The 14,985-nt window shown below is 45.0% G+C and overlaps 2 protein-coding genes and 1 pseudogene across 3 annotated transcripts; 1 reads left to right on the forward strand and 2 right to left on the reverse strand.

Moving 5' to 3' along the window:
• The first annotated feature begins 1,730 nt into the window (after positions 1–1,730).
• LOC127785899 (uncharacterized) lies at positions 1,731–5,955 on the forward strand. Its single transcript, XM_052313248.1, has 3 exons — positions 1,731–2,044; positions 2,138–2,395; positions 5,158–5,955. The coding sequence occupies exons 1-3, from the start codon at positions 1,787–1,789 to the stop codon at positions 5,953–5,955; spliced, it is 1,314 nt and encodes a 437-aa protein (XP_052169208.1). The 5' UTR covers positions 1,731–1,786.
• On the reverse strand, positions 2,818–5,164 carry LOC127753165 (uncharacterized; annotated as a pseudogene).
• Positions 5,956–6,010: 55 nt separating the features above from the next.
• On the reverse strand, positions 6,011–14,908 carry LOC127753163 (uncharacterized). 2 transcript variants are annotated; one of them, XM_052278634.1, is made up of 14 exons: positions 14,742–14,908; positions 14,275–14,420; positions 14,114–14,199; positions 12,927–13,203; positions 11,948–12,291; positions 10,577–10,868; positions 10,269–10,336; positions 9,512–9,763; positions 8,691–8,766; positions 8,114–8,190; positions 7,996–8,045; positions 7,341–7,425; positions 7,017–7,115; positions 6,011–6,537 (listed from the first exon to the last, which is right to left on the reverse strand). In XM_052278634.1, the coding sequence occupies exons 2-14, from the start codon at positions 14,384–14,386 to the stop codon at positions 6,334–6,336; spliced, it is 2,022 nt and encodes a 673-aa protein (XP_052134594.1). In that variant the 5' UTR covers positions 14,387–14,420; positions 14,742–14,908; the 3' UTR covers positions 6,011–6,333. The 2 variants fall into 2 exon arrangements, with proteins under 2 accessions (XP_052134594.1, XP_052134593.1); XM_052278633.1 differs by having other exon boundaries at positions 14,275–14,435.
• Between the last annotated feature and the right edge of the window lie 77 nt (positions 14,909–14,985).

Raw genomic sequence — 14,985 nt, forward strand, 5'->3', positions numbered from 1 at the left:
AAGTCCCCCTCAACCATAGCATCCACAGCGGAAACCACCAAATATCACATGCACACCGAAGGTACCTGCACAACAACTAGATTCCATGCCACCCTCGACCCGACTGAGGACGCGCCGGATCTGGACCTAGCCAGAACCGGCCGTCCTCCTCACCACCACAGCCGGCCAAGCGCCAGACGTGGGGCAGGCCACCGGATCTAGGCGCGCCGCCGTCGCCGTCCTCGTCGCTAGCCGCCGTCACCATCCCGCCAGATCCGGCCGACCTGCCGCGGATCTGGCGGTCACCGCCGCCGCCGCCCGGGCAGGTCCCCTGACCGCATGAGCTTAGGAAGCGAGAAGCCCCGCCGCCACCATCCTTACAGCCACGTGGCTTTGCCGGCGGACGCTACCCGAGCGACAAGGCGGAGGAGAGGGGTGGGTGAGAGGGGGCAACTGGGTCGTCGCCTCCTGAGCTGCCCCAGGGGAGAGTGACGTTAGAGAAGCCCCCCTACTCGGGTGCAAGCGATTCTAAAAAAAAAATCCATGGTCGATAATAACCCTAATAACCCTCCATACCATGGTCGATAATAGCCCTCTCTATCAGTTATATCTAATATTTCAGAGCAACTTTCATATAGAAAGTTTCCACACGAAACACACCGTTTAGCATTTTGAAAAACGTGCTACGAGTATCTAAAATTTCATTCAACTCTTGTTGGAGAAACGAACGCAGCCTATGTGTTCTTTCCTCCTCTTTTGCTAACTTCCACACTCTCTTTTCTCACAGACATACTTCCCAATTACTAAACGGTATTTTTTTTAAAAAAAAAGGCAACACACAAGTATCCATGAACAGCATGGTGACCGAGGAATCACGTATTTTCCGTTTCACTCACCCATCCAAGAAGACATTAGCATCATGAAATTACAGTGTCACCATACCAGGGAGCCAAAAAATTCAGAAATACCAAGAAAACGGTGTGGGTAGAGGTATTAATCAACGAATGATTTTCATTAAAAAGTTACTTTAAATAATTATATTAATATATTTTTTTAGTTTTTAAGCTAATACTTAATCAATTATGTGCTGATCCACCACTCCATTTTGTACGTTGGGAGGAAGTAACTATGGTCGAGCTAGCCGTGATCAAAGTATTCGAATTCAGGTGCTGATAAAATGAGTTAGCCCAGCTATTGGGTATGTAAGAGACAATGAGCCTGATTGGGGAGCTAAATATTTTAAGAAGTAGCTGGTTGGTAACCAGCTTTTGAGAATTTGAAAAAGCTGGGTTTCCCAGTTTCTAGTTTCTAGTTTATTTCTGGATTCTATAACTACAACTTCTTAAAATCTAAAAAAAAATCTGAATTGTTTGAGGAAGCTTCCAATTCTGTGAGAAACGAAGTTAGAAGCTCCCCGAACATGCCAATAGATTGAACACAAGGGCAAGTGATGGTGCCATAGACCAAGGGACACGTTGATACGCAGAGAACGGAACGGTGGCTTGTTGAAGAAGAAGATACCGATGAGTCGACGCTGTTAAACTGTGGATAACAGGAACACAACTGAAGCTTTGTCATGGAAGCCATGGAAGCTTGTCATGAAAGCTTGTTCCTTCATTCCCATATAGCCATTCCCCAACGCCGCGTCCCCTCTTATTACGACCTCTCCCTCCGTCGGCGCGAGGCGGCAAATCCACCACCGAGATTCAAATCACCCCGCTGGAGCTCGCGTCATTGCGTCGCGCCGCCGCACCGCTGCTGGACGGCGAGCTATAAAAAAAAAAGACGCGCGTCGGGGCAACCAACCATGGACGATGATGGCAGGAGGAGCAAGCGGCGTCGCGATCCTCCTCCGCCGTCCGCCGGTGAGGCCGGGCCATCGCGGACGAGGAAGACGAAGAGGGCAAACGAAGAGGAGGAGGTTGTGGACGCCATTGCTCGCGCGCTGACGGCGTACTTGGCGAGCTCCCGCGACGCCGCCGTCTCGTTCGTGCGAAGGGTCACGCCGGCGACCGTCGTTCGCTGCATCGACGGCGAGCATTGGGCTGCTGCCTCCTCATCCGAGGTAATTCCAATCAATTATTCAATTGCCAGGTGCATTGCAAATAATCTGCACTAATTCTGAGTTTCTGACGCTGGTTTCGTTCTGTCCTGGCAGATGTCGGGTTCCTTGCTTAACGACAGGGAGTTGGAAATCTTCCTCAAGATTTGCGTCGAGGAGGACGCGGCGAACAACATCCCCGGCGACGCCCCTGACCCCGATGAATGCCGCAACATAGCCCGGAAGATGCGCGAGAAGACTGGAAAAGCTTTCACCCAAGAACAGATTAGGAACGAATGGGATCACGCGCACAGGAGGTTCACCAACTGGTGCTGGCTGATGGGCATTGACGACAACACGGCCACGGTTCATGCCGTAAGTTTCAGAACTCAGATAGCACTATTTTCTAATGGTCTTCTGTCAGGACATATTAAATTATTAATGTACTCCCTCCGTGGATGTGACATTTCATTTCATAGTACAATCAAACTGGACATCCAGTCCTAGGTTGCTATATTATGAACGGATGGAACAGTATATTAGCCTTCTGATCTGTCGATGCTTGGTTATCAGTACTTCATTCTATTTACTATTGCATATGTCCAAGCTTGCTGGGATTGCTTTTCCATTCTTAATCATAGAACAAAGTAGTTGAAAATTTTTTATATATTTTTTCTTGGGTTGGCATTGCTGCAGTGTGTTCACCCCTTTTTTATGCTTGGGTTAATTGGATTCATGCCATTGTAAATTTATCAATTTAAAAAAAATACCATTACTATTTGCGATACCAATTTAACCCTTTATGGTTTGTGCTGGCATGGCCTCTTGCCCTCTTTGTTTCAAGGCAATATATCTGTGCCCCTGAATTTTATAACCTCTTCAAAGTTGTTTCTTGGATTGCAACTGCAGTTATAACAAGCTGTCAACATGTTAAGACAATACTTATGTAGTTATGTCTCCCTCAATTTCGGACCATATACTGAATTTCATGTGTCCTTGAACCTTGAAAACAAGATCTTATACTCCTGTCATAATAACTCGCAATTCACTTTCGAACTTTGACCTGTCATATATATACTTTATCTATCTCATGTTTCTCTCTCCCCCCCTCTCTCTCTCGCGTTGTCGGGCTCAGGGCGGTCGGCGCGCACGGCGCCGCGCGGGGGCAGGTGGTGGGAGGCAGCGGCGGGTCGACGAGCTCGGTCGGCTCCGGTGGTAGTCGGTGCGGACAGCGGCGCCCGTGGCCGGAGCTGGGTCGGCGCGCCTCGCTGCCTGCCTCTCCGCCACGGCCCCGCCTCACCGCCGCCTTCGGCCACCGTTCGCATCTCCGCCACGGCCGCCAAATTAGCTTCCAGCCAACCAAGCTAGAGAGATCGAAGCATGGAGAACGCGGCTTAGAACCTCGTAAGCAACGTTGGCCAGTTGCTGACCGAGGAATACCGGCAGCTCAACGGCATCGGTAGCGAGGTCGCCGAGCTGGCCACCATGAACGCCCTCCACCGCATGCAATCCGAGGCTGACGACGGCACCGTGGACCACTTCGTCCTGGAGTGGATGAGGCAGCTCCGCGAGCTCGCCTACGACTCGGAGGACTGCATCGACCAATACCGCTCGTCCAGCTACAGCATATGAAGAAGAAGGCCCACTCCAGCCCCCTCCTCCTTCTCCGCATGGCAGCAACGTCGCGTACAGCTCGTAGAGACCACCTACGTTTGCTGCTCCCCGGTCTCCTTCTCCAGGTGCAAGAGCGTCGTCATCTTCACGGGGAACTAACAAAAGGAAAGGAATTCGTTAGTGTTAGTATCAGACCACGATCGAGAAAATAACCAAATCTCACAAAAAAGAAATGCATGCCGAACTTAACACCACCTGCTCGCCACGCTCTTCCCGCGCCGCTGCCTCGCCGTCGCCATCAGCGAGCGCCACGCCCGCCACGGCGTCAACCGCGCCATGCCGTTCCCAGTCCCCGCCTCCCCGGTGATGGCGGCGTCCGCGCCGCCCACGCAGCTGCTCCACCATGCCAACAATGGCGGCGCCACCGCCAGGCACCAGCAGGTGGTCAGCATTGGGGACGTGGTGGACGCCCTGGTTGAGCGTCTCAAGGCGCGGGACCGCCCGCCCCCGCGCGTTGCCGTCCGATGCCCACCGCCCACTCCCACGCGCCGCCGTCCACCGTCCGCCGCCCGCCCCTCCGTGCAGCGGGCAACCGGTAGGCTGCTACGGGCGCGACGCTGAGGCGGGAGGCCGCCGGGACAGAAGGTGGGCGCGGAGGAAATGGCGAGCGGCAGTCGCGGGAACGGCCTCTTCCTCCACCGCCGCTATCTCCCTCTTCCGCCTCTCTTGCTCCTCCTCCCGACGCCGCTCCAGCTCCCGACGCGCGCCTCCGTCCGCCGTCCCCGTCCTCCTCCCGACACTTCCGGCCATGGCTCGCCTCTCCGCCATGGCCTCCGGTGCCCGCCTCTCCCCCATCCCCTCCACCTCCCCGCGCGCCGCGTGCGCGCCGACCGCCAGCCTGCCCCCGTGTCGCTGCCCATCGCCCTTCCCCGCGCCGCGCCATGCGTGCCGGCCGCCAGCGTGCGCGCCGCTGCCGCTGACCGATGAAGAGAGAGAAAGAGAGAGATAGAGGAAGAGAGAAAGTGGAGTCTGACATGTGGGTCCCACCATTAAAAAAACTAAAATGCTGACTGGACTGTCACGTGTACGCCACGTAGACCAAAACCACCGCGGATTGGGTCGAGGGGGGTAATTCGTCCGGTTTACATAGTTGGGGGTGAAGAATGTCCGGTTTTGTGGTTTAGGGGGGTAATTCGGACGGCCGCGATAGTTCAGGGGGGTAATTCGTACTTTTTCCTAAAGAAATATAGCAACATCTACCACACCAAATTAGTTTCATTAAATTTAACATTGGATATATTTTGATAGAACGGAGGGAATAGCATTTATAATGGAAGTAGGTTGTTTGAGCAATACTTTTAAGTACAATTGCTATTGTACTATTAATTGTAGTTCCAATTCTGTACAATTGCTATTGTTCAGCTATGTCTTCAGTTCAAAAAATTTTCATCTCAGCACTGTCGTGTCTATTGCATTTCTGTCGACACACATGTTAAACCTTCTTGTCTGTCTTCTGCTTGCAGATTCGGAAAGGTACAAATAAATACAAGCGTGTCCTCGAGTTCTTTGAAAACAACCGAGTGCCTGCAGCGAGAAATGTTGGTGGTAACTACGGACATGTAGCCGGAGGTGGTGACGATGCGGTAGACGTCACAGGAGTAGGCGCAGAGGGATGGACACAGGGAGGAGGTGCTGCGGCCCGGCCGGAGGAACCGGCATGGTCGCCTACACCGAGCAGCAGCCCATCGTCGTCTGCCTCATCGGATTCATCTGTCGCACCGGATTCATCCAGGAGGAGGCAGAGGGAGGGCGAGAAGACTGGGGAGGCAGAGAGAAGATTGATATACCACCAGTCTGCTCCTCCACACATAGGTTCTCCACCTCCGCAGGGTGGATTCCCTCCTAGACAGATTGGTGGTGGTTCAGGCCGGCCAGGATTTGGAGCGCATGGATGTGGTTTAGGCTGGCCAGGATCTGGAGCACAGGGAGGAGGTTTAGGCTGCCCAGGATCTGGAGTGCAGGGAGGAGGTTTAGGCTTGTCAAGATTAGGAGTGCAAAGGCCAGTATTTGGAGCACATGGAGGTGGTTCAGGCTGGTTGGGATCTGGAGTGCTAGGAGGTTATTCAAGCTGGTCAGGATCTAGAGTGCAAGGAGGTCATTTAGGCTGGTCAGGATTTGGAGTGCGAAGACCGGGATTTGGAGCCCAAGGAGGTGGTTCAAGCTGGCCAGGATTTGGAGTGCAAGGAGGTGGTTTAGGCTGGCCAGGATCGGAGGACAGGGAGGTCGTTCAGGCTTACCAGGATTTGAAGTGCAGAGGCTAGCATTTGGAGCACAGGGAGGTGGTTCAGGCTGGCCAGGATTTTTAGAGCGCAGGGAGGTGGTTCAGGCTTGTCAGGATCTGGAGTGCAAGGAGGTGGTTCAGGCTGACCGGGATCTGTAGTGTAGGGAGGTCCGTCTATGGGTGGTCCAGGCCAGGGTAACCTGGAATGATCTCTTGGAATCCAAGCCCATTTTGTGGACGTCAAATTATCAAACCACTCCTTATATTCTCTAGTATATCAAGATTGGGTTTCGTCTTTTGTTGTTTTGCACGAAACCTGTGAAACAATGTAATGATGAAGTAATAGTACTACTAGTAAGGAGACGAACAATGGAACCTGAAAACCCAAAATGTCAAGAGGCGCAGTGCTCCCGTCCCGTCACACTTTGCGTAGCATCGTTCTGTACATGGGAGCTCCACGAGCCAGCACATGGCGCTCCCAGTCAGACGCAGCGCCGAACGGGTTGTCCATCTGGTGGTCGCCGCCGCCATCGTCGTCCACCACCAGCTGGCCCTTGCCGTGCGTCATGAACTGCTCTTTCATCCCAAGCAGGACGGACTCCACGTCAGACTGCAGATAAACCTGGAGAGGCAAAAGTTTATTAGAGGACGGTTGGTTCGTCTTCTTTCCCCTCAGACCAGACACCCACTCCCTCGCTTTGCTTTGTAAATTGCTAATTAAGCAATGGGTGAGACTAGTTGTTTTCTGATTAGACATTAAAACTTCCCCATCTTCTCTAGTGGTATGATGGTATCAGCATTTTCTATTAGACTGGTCCCGTGCAAGCTCCTCGCCCCCAGTGCCACACTCACCAAGCAAGGATATGATATATTACAGCTGACCTTAGATTACATCGAAATTAGTGCCGTGATAACAAAAACACTAGTGCCCAGATGCGTAATGCGCGTCTAAGGTCAACCTATATTTTTCTATAACAACAAACAGCTGTGCTGCTGTGTTACTGAAGTCCGACTAGATTTTGTTACCATTTCTGTACTGTTACGCAAGGATATATAACCTCGGTCAACATCTGAAATGGGAAGGTGGGGAGTACACTATACCTTTCCATTGGGCTGAAGAAGATCAGCAATAGCTTCAACAAGCATTCTTCGTACCATTCTCCACCTGTTCTGCTCTATGTTGAAATCAGGATTTGGGCACTGCAAAGAGGAGAGGATAACAGTAAATGTACGCAATACGACGGCACGGCTATATACTAAGCTTGCATACAACAAATGCAACTAAGAGCAGTCCCAAATTAAAACTAGCATAAAGTGCAAATCTTGTTACTGTTTTATATAAGATTTTCCAGCAGGTAGCTGTGTAGTTTAAGTGTAAGTAAACAAAGACAAAACTGTATCAGAAATAAGAAGAGTTAAGAATACCTGTATAGTGACAAGAGCCAACTGTCCAGGGTAACTTGACACAATTGATCGAAATGTGGATGTTGCATTTGTTGATACAAAATATCTAACAGAAGAAACACCTGCGGCATTAATGCTAATTGCCAAAATATAGAAGCCAAAAGGTCCAAAAAAAAATTACAAGAATACCAGATTAATTCATATAGTGGTTAGAAATAAATAAAAAGATTTCTCAGAAGAACCTTATATTTAAGGATTACTAACTGCAAGCAAGAACATACCCTTGTTATTTACACAGTATGGTGTTTGAACGTGATAGCATAGCGACATTTGTATAAAGTGTTACATGAGATCATCACAAAAAAATATATCTTAGATTTTATAAACCATCATCTGTAAGTCAACTCTTGGATCCCTTCGCAAATTCTAGTTATCCAGAATAGCCACATAGGAGAAGGGGCACTTCCAGTCAAGGTGAGCAGGTGGGCAGAGAGCCAGAGACAAGATAGTTCGTTACTTTGTTTCAGTCGTTTTATGAGCACACTAGTTGCTGGAAATGAAAGTCTGGGACCACTCGCGTGAACAAAAAAAAAAGGGCGAGGAGGAGAGAGCAAGCAATATGTCTACACTCTACACTTCTAGTACCAACTAAAAACAGATCTGTAGAGATGCTTACAGATTCCTTTTGTCAACTGAAGCAACATCCCGAAGGCACCTTACAACAAGCTACATGAAAAGCAAGTCAAAAGGAGCTTGATCACTTATGTTAATAGAAACTACAGGACAGTTATTACCTTTTTATTCATCTCAAGCCCAAGAAAATTGGAGCCTTCCCAGTTTCTAGCCATTTGAAAAAGAAATAAACCATTTCCTGCACAAATAGAAAAGAACTCGAAAGGGTGAGAGAATCAGAGATGTGATCCCACAAAATTCAACTAATATTCTCTATACTAAGACGGATGTTATACATGTAATTCATTCACTCTGGCAAAACAGCAAGCCAATCAGGCAATCGCACTAAGGAATGAATTGTACTTTGTGCTCACTAGTCACTACAGAAGAGAAGCTGAGATTTAAGATCTTCTAAAAATGGGAAACTTATACTGGAAGAGAAATATTGATATGCGATGTGAAAAGTTTTGAGTATTTCAATGCTATATGAGTTCACAGAAAATGAATGGAGCCGTTAACAGACAATGCAGCTTAAAGAGGTTCTGCTGAACCAAAAATCAGCTAAAACCTATAATAACTGGAATTAGTACAAAGACAACACAAATAATTAAAAGGGAAGGTTCCTCCCAGTTTGTATTCATTGGACAGCACATACTGATCACTTTGTCAGAGATTGAACATTGTAGGAGGGAGACCTACCACTTCCAATATCAACCACTAACGGTTGTGAAGAATCAGAAAAGATAGCATTCCATGGTATCTGATAGGGATAACTCTGAAAAAATATGAGGGTATTTTATTTTAATGACCAGCAATAAGGATCAGTACAACAAATAAGGCACTTCGTAATATTCCACTTCAGAAAACTAATGCAGTGTTAGTTGGTAAAAATATGGACCTGCTGGCAGAAATTATTCAGTAGAAGACATGACAGTAGGTCCATCACTGTTCAGATTATATGCAAATCATTACCCATTTAGAAGACCATGAACAATCACTAGAAATCCCTGAGTGGAGTACTCCTGACTAAGTGGATATTTGTCATTCACTACACAAACACACATTGTTAAAGGGTTATTTAGAGGCATTATTAAAAAGAATTTCAATGCTTGATTCCCTGTATTTAGTGTAATTTGTGAGTTCTGAAGCTGCACATTCTAGACTTGAAATATAAATAGTGTGTAAAGTGCTGTAAAAAGGACAATGCCGTAGCATTAGTGCATATAGAGGAGAAAAATGCCATGTTAGATGATTGAATATGCTTTCATTAACTCAGATATTAACCTGGCAGATTGTGAAAGCTTTTATACATGCCATTTGAAGATATCGTGCTCTCATCACAAGGTCCAAAGTAGGATCACTTGGATATTTAGACGTTTAATAGTATAGGAATGCACATTTGTTCTGGAATGCTGGGAACATTAGGGCCTCAGACTAAATTTTTGTCCACGTATGTTTTACGGTAGAATTTGTTGTCATGCATTGCCGAAAGGGAATAAGAATTCTAGACAATGACTTACTTTATCCAATGCTGCAACACCAGGCAATATTTTTCCTTTGAGGAATTCCAAAACAACAGATGCATTTTTAAATGTTGTATATTTTGATGATGATCCTGATATTCCTTTTACTGCCTTGCATGCTGCACTCCCCACTAAAATAACATCGCAGCTATCATGGCTTGCCTTGTCCAGTATCCTGCCCAACTGTGCTGCCCCACCAGAAAACTCTTCTGTTAAATCAAAACCTGTCGGCCCAATCCATAGGACCTTCTGAGACATAGAAAACAAATGAATGTGATAAGTTTTCTAGGAATAAAAAAAGATTATCCTGAGAATTAAGATATAAGATGATAACAACAAAAGAAACCTCAATGACGCATGAACCATGATGTCATACAAAGTCAACTTGAGCACTTCACATAAATTATCACTTATCAATTATAATGCTGCTCTCAAGTTGCCTGAAGTATATTATTATGTGTAGTACTTCAATGTGTTGACTTCTTTCTCATTTGTAAACTGAGTCTAAGACTGAGAACTTATGGGACGTGTCGATGCCACAAAACAGGTGTGGTGTGTACACCATGTAGTTTTTGGTATTTCCAAGCTAAAATAATGTAGAATCAACTACAGAAACATGAAAGTTTGTGAAATACTTTAGAGCATAAATTATTTTGATGTATTGTTTTTATGTGTTACACAGAGTAGCACAAATACTTTTTATTGCTCAGTTACACTAACTGAAGGGAAATATTCATCAATACTCTTTTCTTACCTTGTATAATGGTATTAAAGAGGAAATTTTCTCCAATGTTGATGGCCCTATATCAGCTGGTGTCCAGCCTAAAGAAATTAATCATAGAAGGAAAAACAGGTATCAGAAAGCTTCACCATTATTGTATGATTTATGTAAACAACTAATACTTTGAAATATAAGTTGTTCAAAAGGATGAAAATGATGTATTACAAACAGGATGTTAACACTAATTAAGGAAATTGTTGCAGTGTATGAGTTGTCAAGAAATAGGACATTCCTATTGAAAACATGTGAACGAAAATCAGAGAAATGGCTAGTATATTCACCAGGGAATAGTTCAGCAGAGTCGAGAATTTCCAGCTTTTCATGATTGTTGTTCTTGTTGTTCAAACACCAGGTGTCAGTTGGATAATAAATAGGAATATTCCTGTTATGAGCTGTTTGTATAAGTTGTAGCACTTCCTTAGTTGAATTCTTTTCTACAAAACAAGAGGGCACTGGTATTCCAAAGCCATTCATTATTTGCAATGACAATTTGCCAACAAAGAATAATCCATCACATAGAGAGGCTAACAGATTCAGAGCAGGTGCCTTTCCCAAGAAGTTACTGCCTCCAATCTGCAATAACCAGAACAGTGTCAGAGTGAGATCAATATCGTTGTAGAAGAAATACTACTAAGACTGTCAAAAAAATAACTCCCAGTGCAAAGCATGAATTTTGCTTCATAGTATACCAAAAGAGGTTCTTTAGGGTCCCTGAGGAGGACCATGATACACCACACTTTCTAGTATTAAGTTGTAGTGCATCCTGATACATTCCTCTAACATACCAAGAGATACTACAATTTGACACTAGATGGTGGTGGTACCTCGTGCTTCCCCCTCAACGACTGTAAAAGAAGTCTCTTATAGAAAACATTTTCTGGGACAAAGGTTCTGGCCTTTGCTATTCATCTGTCATTTGTGAACTGTTATGATCACTAGCCATCAAGCATTTACAAATTCTTGACCAGTCCCCTAAAAAGATGGCACTAACAAAACCACTGAGCATTTATCTGTTATCTACAATGAACATAACAGGACAATCAATTGAACATGCATTATGATATCTCCTAGCATCCGTTTTTTTTCTAATAAAAGATCAGAAATAAATAGCTTTCAATAATTAGCATGTCAGCTTTTCTGTAGTACCTATTCTTGCTTTGACCCCTAATGTACAGAGTACAGACCAGGGTCAGAGTGTAAAGTAATAAGATTATGTTTGTACAGCTTTAAAGAGAAATGCAACTATAATAATCTGCTATCGTGTAAAAAAGCTAAAGCATATACTTACACATAAGGATTGGTTGTCAAATGCATCTAACTACGCAGGCTTACTGTTGTGAAGAATAGAAAAAAAAAATACTTGGTTATCATGTATGTACTTAACAAAACACACCGTCAACACAGAAATTAACTTAGCTTTTCAACAAGGAGGAACAAAAGTACAAAGCAGGTTGGAATAACGTATTCTGTAACTCTCTCCCTTAATCAGTTTATTTTACAACAGAAAAGTGGACAGATTGAAAATAAGCAACTATAAGAGCTAAATATTGTAAAATAGAAACTAAAAATAAAAAACTTTTAGGGCTAAAACTTGTAGTTAGTTCCTTTACTATGTAGTATGTACTGTAAAGAAAACAAAGACTAATTATTACTATTGCAATGAATGGGCGCCTTGTGGTGTCCGTGATCTTTCTCAATTGCATAAGCTCCTCCTCAAAATGGAAACCAGCAAGGGATGCATGGCAGAAGCGAGTGATGCCAACAGTAGATGCTAGCATCTTATGAGACAGTGAGAAAGAATCATTGACAAAGATTGCAGCACCTGAAGCGAGCTTCTGAGAAAAATCATTGCAGTTTGCATTTTCTCCTTTGAAGTTAAAAAGATTTTCAAACAAAATAATGTCATTCTGCATCCACCTTTCTGGATTAAATGATGTTAAACCTGGCACACCATTTACTGGGACCACTTTTACTTGAAGAAGCGATGACATATAGTCTGACAATCAACATTTATGACAGATTATTTTAAATAATCGATATGAAAGAAACAAGCTATTCTGATTTGCAATTCTAGCTTAGTTAAAAAAATTGTATATAACACTATAGTTGATTAAAACAAAAAACAGATTACAATGAGTCAGAAGTCATAAAAAATCAAACCAATTTATAATCATTGACATGGAAAATATAACAAGTGAGAAATATAGTGTCCACAGTACGCATCAGAGATATCTACTGCATAGGAATTCAATAGCAATGCTTCTCAGTTTCCCAAGATGAAGATATTTTCAGGTTTATGAATAAAATCTAAAATATTTGCATTGGTTTCAGGTTTATGAATAAAATCTAAAATATTTGCATTGGTTTCAAAAACATGTAATGTGTGTCCTGAAATGATGCATAATTAAATGTCCTGGCATATTAGCATCAAAACTGAAAAGATGTTTTTATCCTGGCCTGAAAAAACTTATATGTGTATCTTTTTTTGAATGAGTCAGCACTTAGAGTGCGCCAATTTCATTGAATATAGCAGAAGAAAAACTGCACATTGAATATATACAAAAAGAAAAAGAGAGGTATAGTATTATGAGTATCATTTAAAATTAGCATGCGAATAATGAATCAACTAACCTGCAAAAGTTTCAGTTGACTTGAGTACTGGGTAAACAGATTGAAGAACGGGAGTCCAACTGGTGACCAGAAGCACTTTTGCTCCAGCTTTGTGCAAGTATTTGATAGTTGACACAGTCCTTTCCAGCGACAAATTACATGATCCTAGAGGATTACAGAGCAGTTCGGAATCAAGTCGCACCAGAACCACCTCTGCATTGAGTTTTTCAATGGGGAAATCCCTAACAGATTGCACGTGCAGATATGATGTTGAATGATCAATACAAGAATATTTGTCCTGAAACAGTGATGGAAAAACAACAAGTTAACAGTCCATGTCAGGAATGAGTTTTCTTTTTCCTTTTCTTTTGAAAATCGAGAAGGGCTGTTTCGAAAGAGATGTGCACCCAAGTCAAGCCTAGCATTTGAACCTGGGTGGGTACTGAGGTTAAACAGCCTCATCACCACCAGGCCATTGGCCTGTTCACAAGAACTGGATTTACATGTTAAGTTGCTAAAATTTATCAAAGGAATCAGGAAACAACGGAAAAAGGAATTGTTACTTGAGAAGGATAACATCATTCCATACACAGTACCAGGATGTCAAGCATTTAATCATGTCCAACAGGCTAGAAACAAGTTATCTAACATCCCGTATCAAACTAGGAGGTAGGCAAATGATCATGGCTACAACGACAAAGATGTTCTTGTGCGCAGACCAAAAGAACAATTGTAATAAGGTATTAAGGTGACAAACACTAGTCTCAAGAGAAAAAGTTTTGGCTTTGTATATTTTATTCTTAAAAACAAAAAGGTGAAGAAATTAAGAATACCTCGCTAAATAATGTTAAACACCTGCCTTAAAGATCAAATACTATTGACTTCCATTCTCACCATCTCATTAACATGGAAGCATTTAGTCTCTTTTGACTTTTGAGTACATCTGACAGTATATTCATTATTACCTCTTGGTACATTTTCAAGTGCCATAAAAGACCTCTTCCATCAAAGGGGTCGGGTTTATCCCATTTTCTAAAAATCAAAGGGGTGCAGTTTTTTTTCTCCATCGATTATAAACAGTTCACTCATCCTTAGCATTCAGTGTTCCACAAAACAAAGGACATGTAATGCCGCCTCTATAAGCCAAAATTGATTATCATTGGGGATTACATGCCACATTATGTAGAACCCAGAAAATTCTAGCATACCTCTTCCTCAAGATGAACCACACTAGCAGATTGTGGTGGCTGAAAGCACAGTACCATACCATTAAGCCTGGATAATCCGCGACTTCCTACCGTAAGATGGAACTAAGAGTCAACACAATTGGCATGAAAATCAGAACAGAAGTCATGTTACTCCAGCTCACCCCGTAAGTAACAAGGACGTCCTGTAACCACGGATCCACCCGATTGTGGCCATGATTCTCGCCGACGAGACCTCGATGGCCTCAACAACTGGACGCTGCAAGCCTTCTGCATCAAGCCGTCCTTCCTAGCGCCTCGCACGCTGGCACTAGAATCCGAAAACCTAAATCAGCAGAAGAGAAAATAAAAAACCGAGCACAATCTTTTTTGAAACCGTAAACCGAGCACAATCAGTCACCAAATTACAGCAGAAAAGTGCGGGCAACCAACGCGGCCATCGTTCCCTTGGGAGATTGGCGAAGCTGCAAGCCCAGCGCTCAATCGGCACCGCGAGCGCAGCGGGCGGAGGCCATAGCCTATCAGGCCCCGCAGCATCGCCGGATCCCCTGCCTTCCTTCGCTTCGCCGCGTCGACGCGGCGGGTCGGGCCATCAGCGAGCGAGCGAGAGAGACGGGGAAATGGGACTTACCGCTCTTTCGTTGCCGCGGCGCCGCTCCCGTCGGCGCGTACGCTCCCCGGCGGGCACCCGCCACCGTCTCTCCCCGTCGAGGAGGAGGAGGACGCCGAGCCGCTCGCTCGCTTCTCGCCGTGGAGGTGGCGGAGTTCGCGAGCGCGAGGCGCGGCGAGGTGGGTTGCCTCTGCCTCCGTGCCGTTGGGGGGCGGAAGCCAACGGGGGATAAGGCGTCGCGGACTTGGACCGGGCCGAATTACAT

The sequence above is a fragment of the Oryza glaberrima genome, chromosome 10 (genome assembly GCF_000147395.1).
Source record: "Oryza glaberrima chromosome 10, OglaRS2, whole genome shotgun sequence".
Lineage (NCBI taxonomy): Eukaryota > Viridiplantae > Streptophyta > Magnoliopsida > Poales > Poaceae > Oryza > Oryza glaberrima.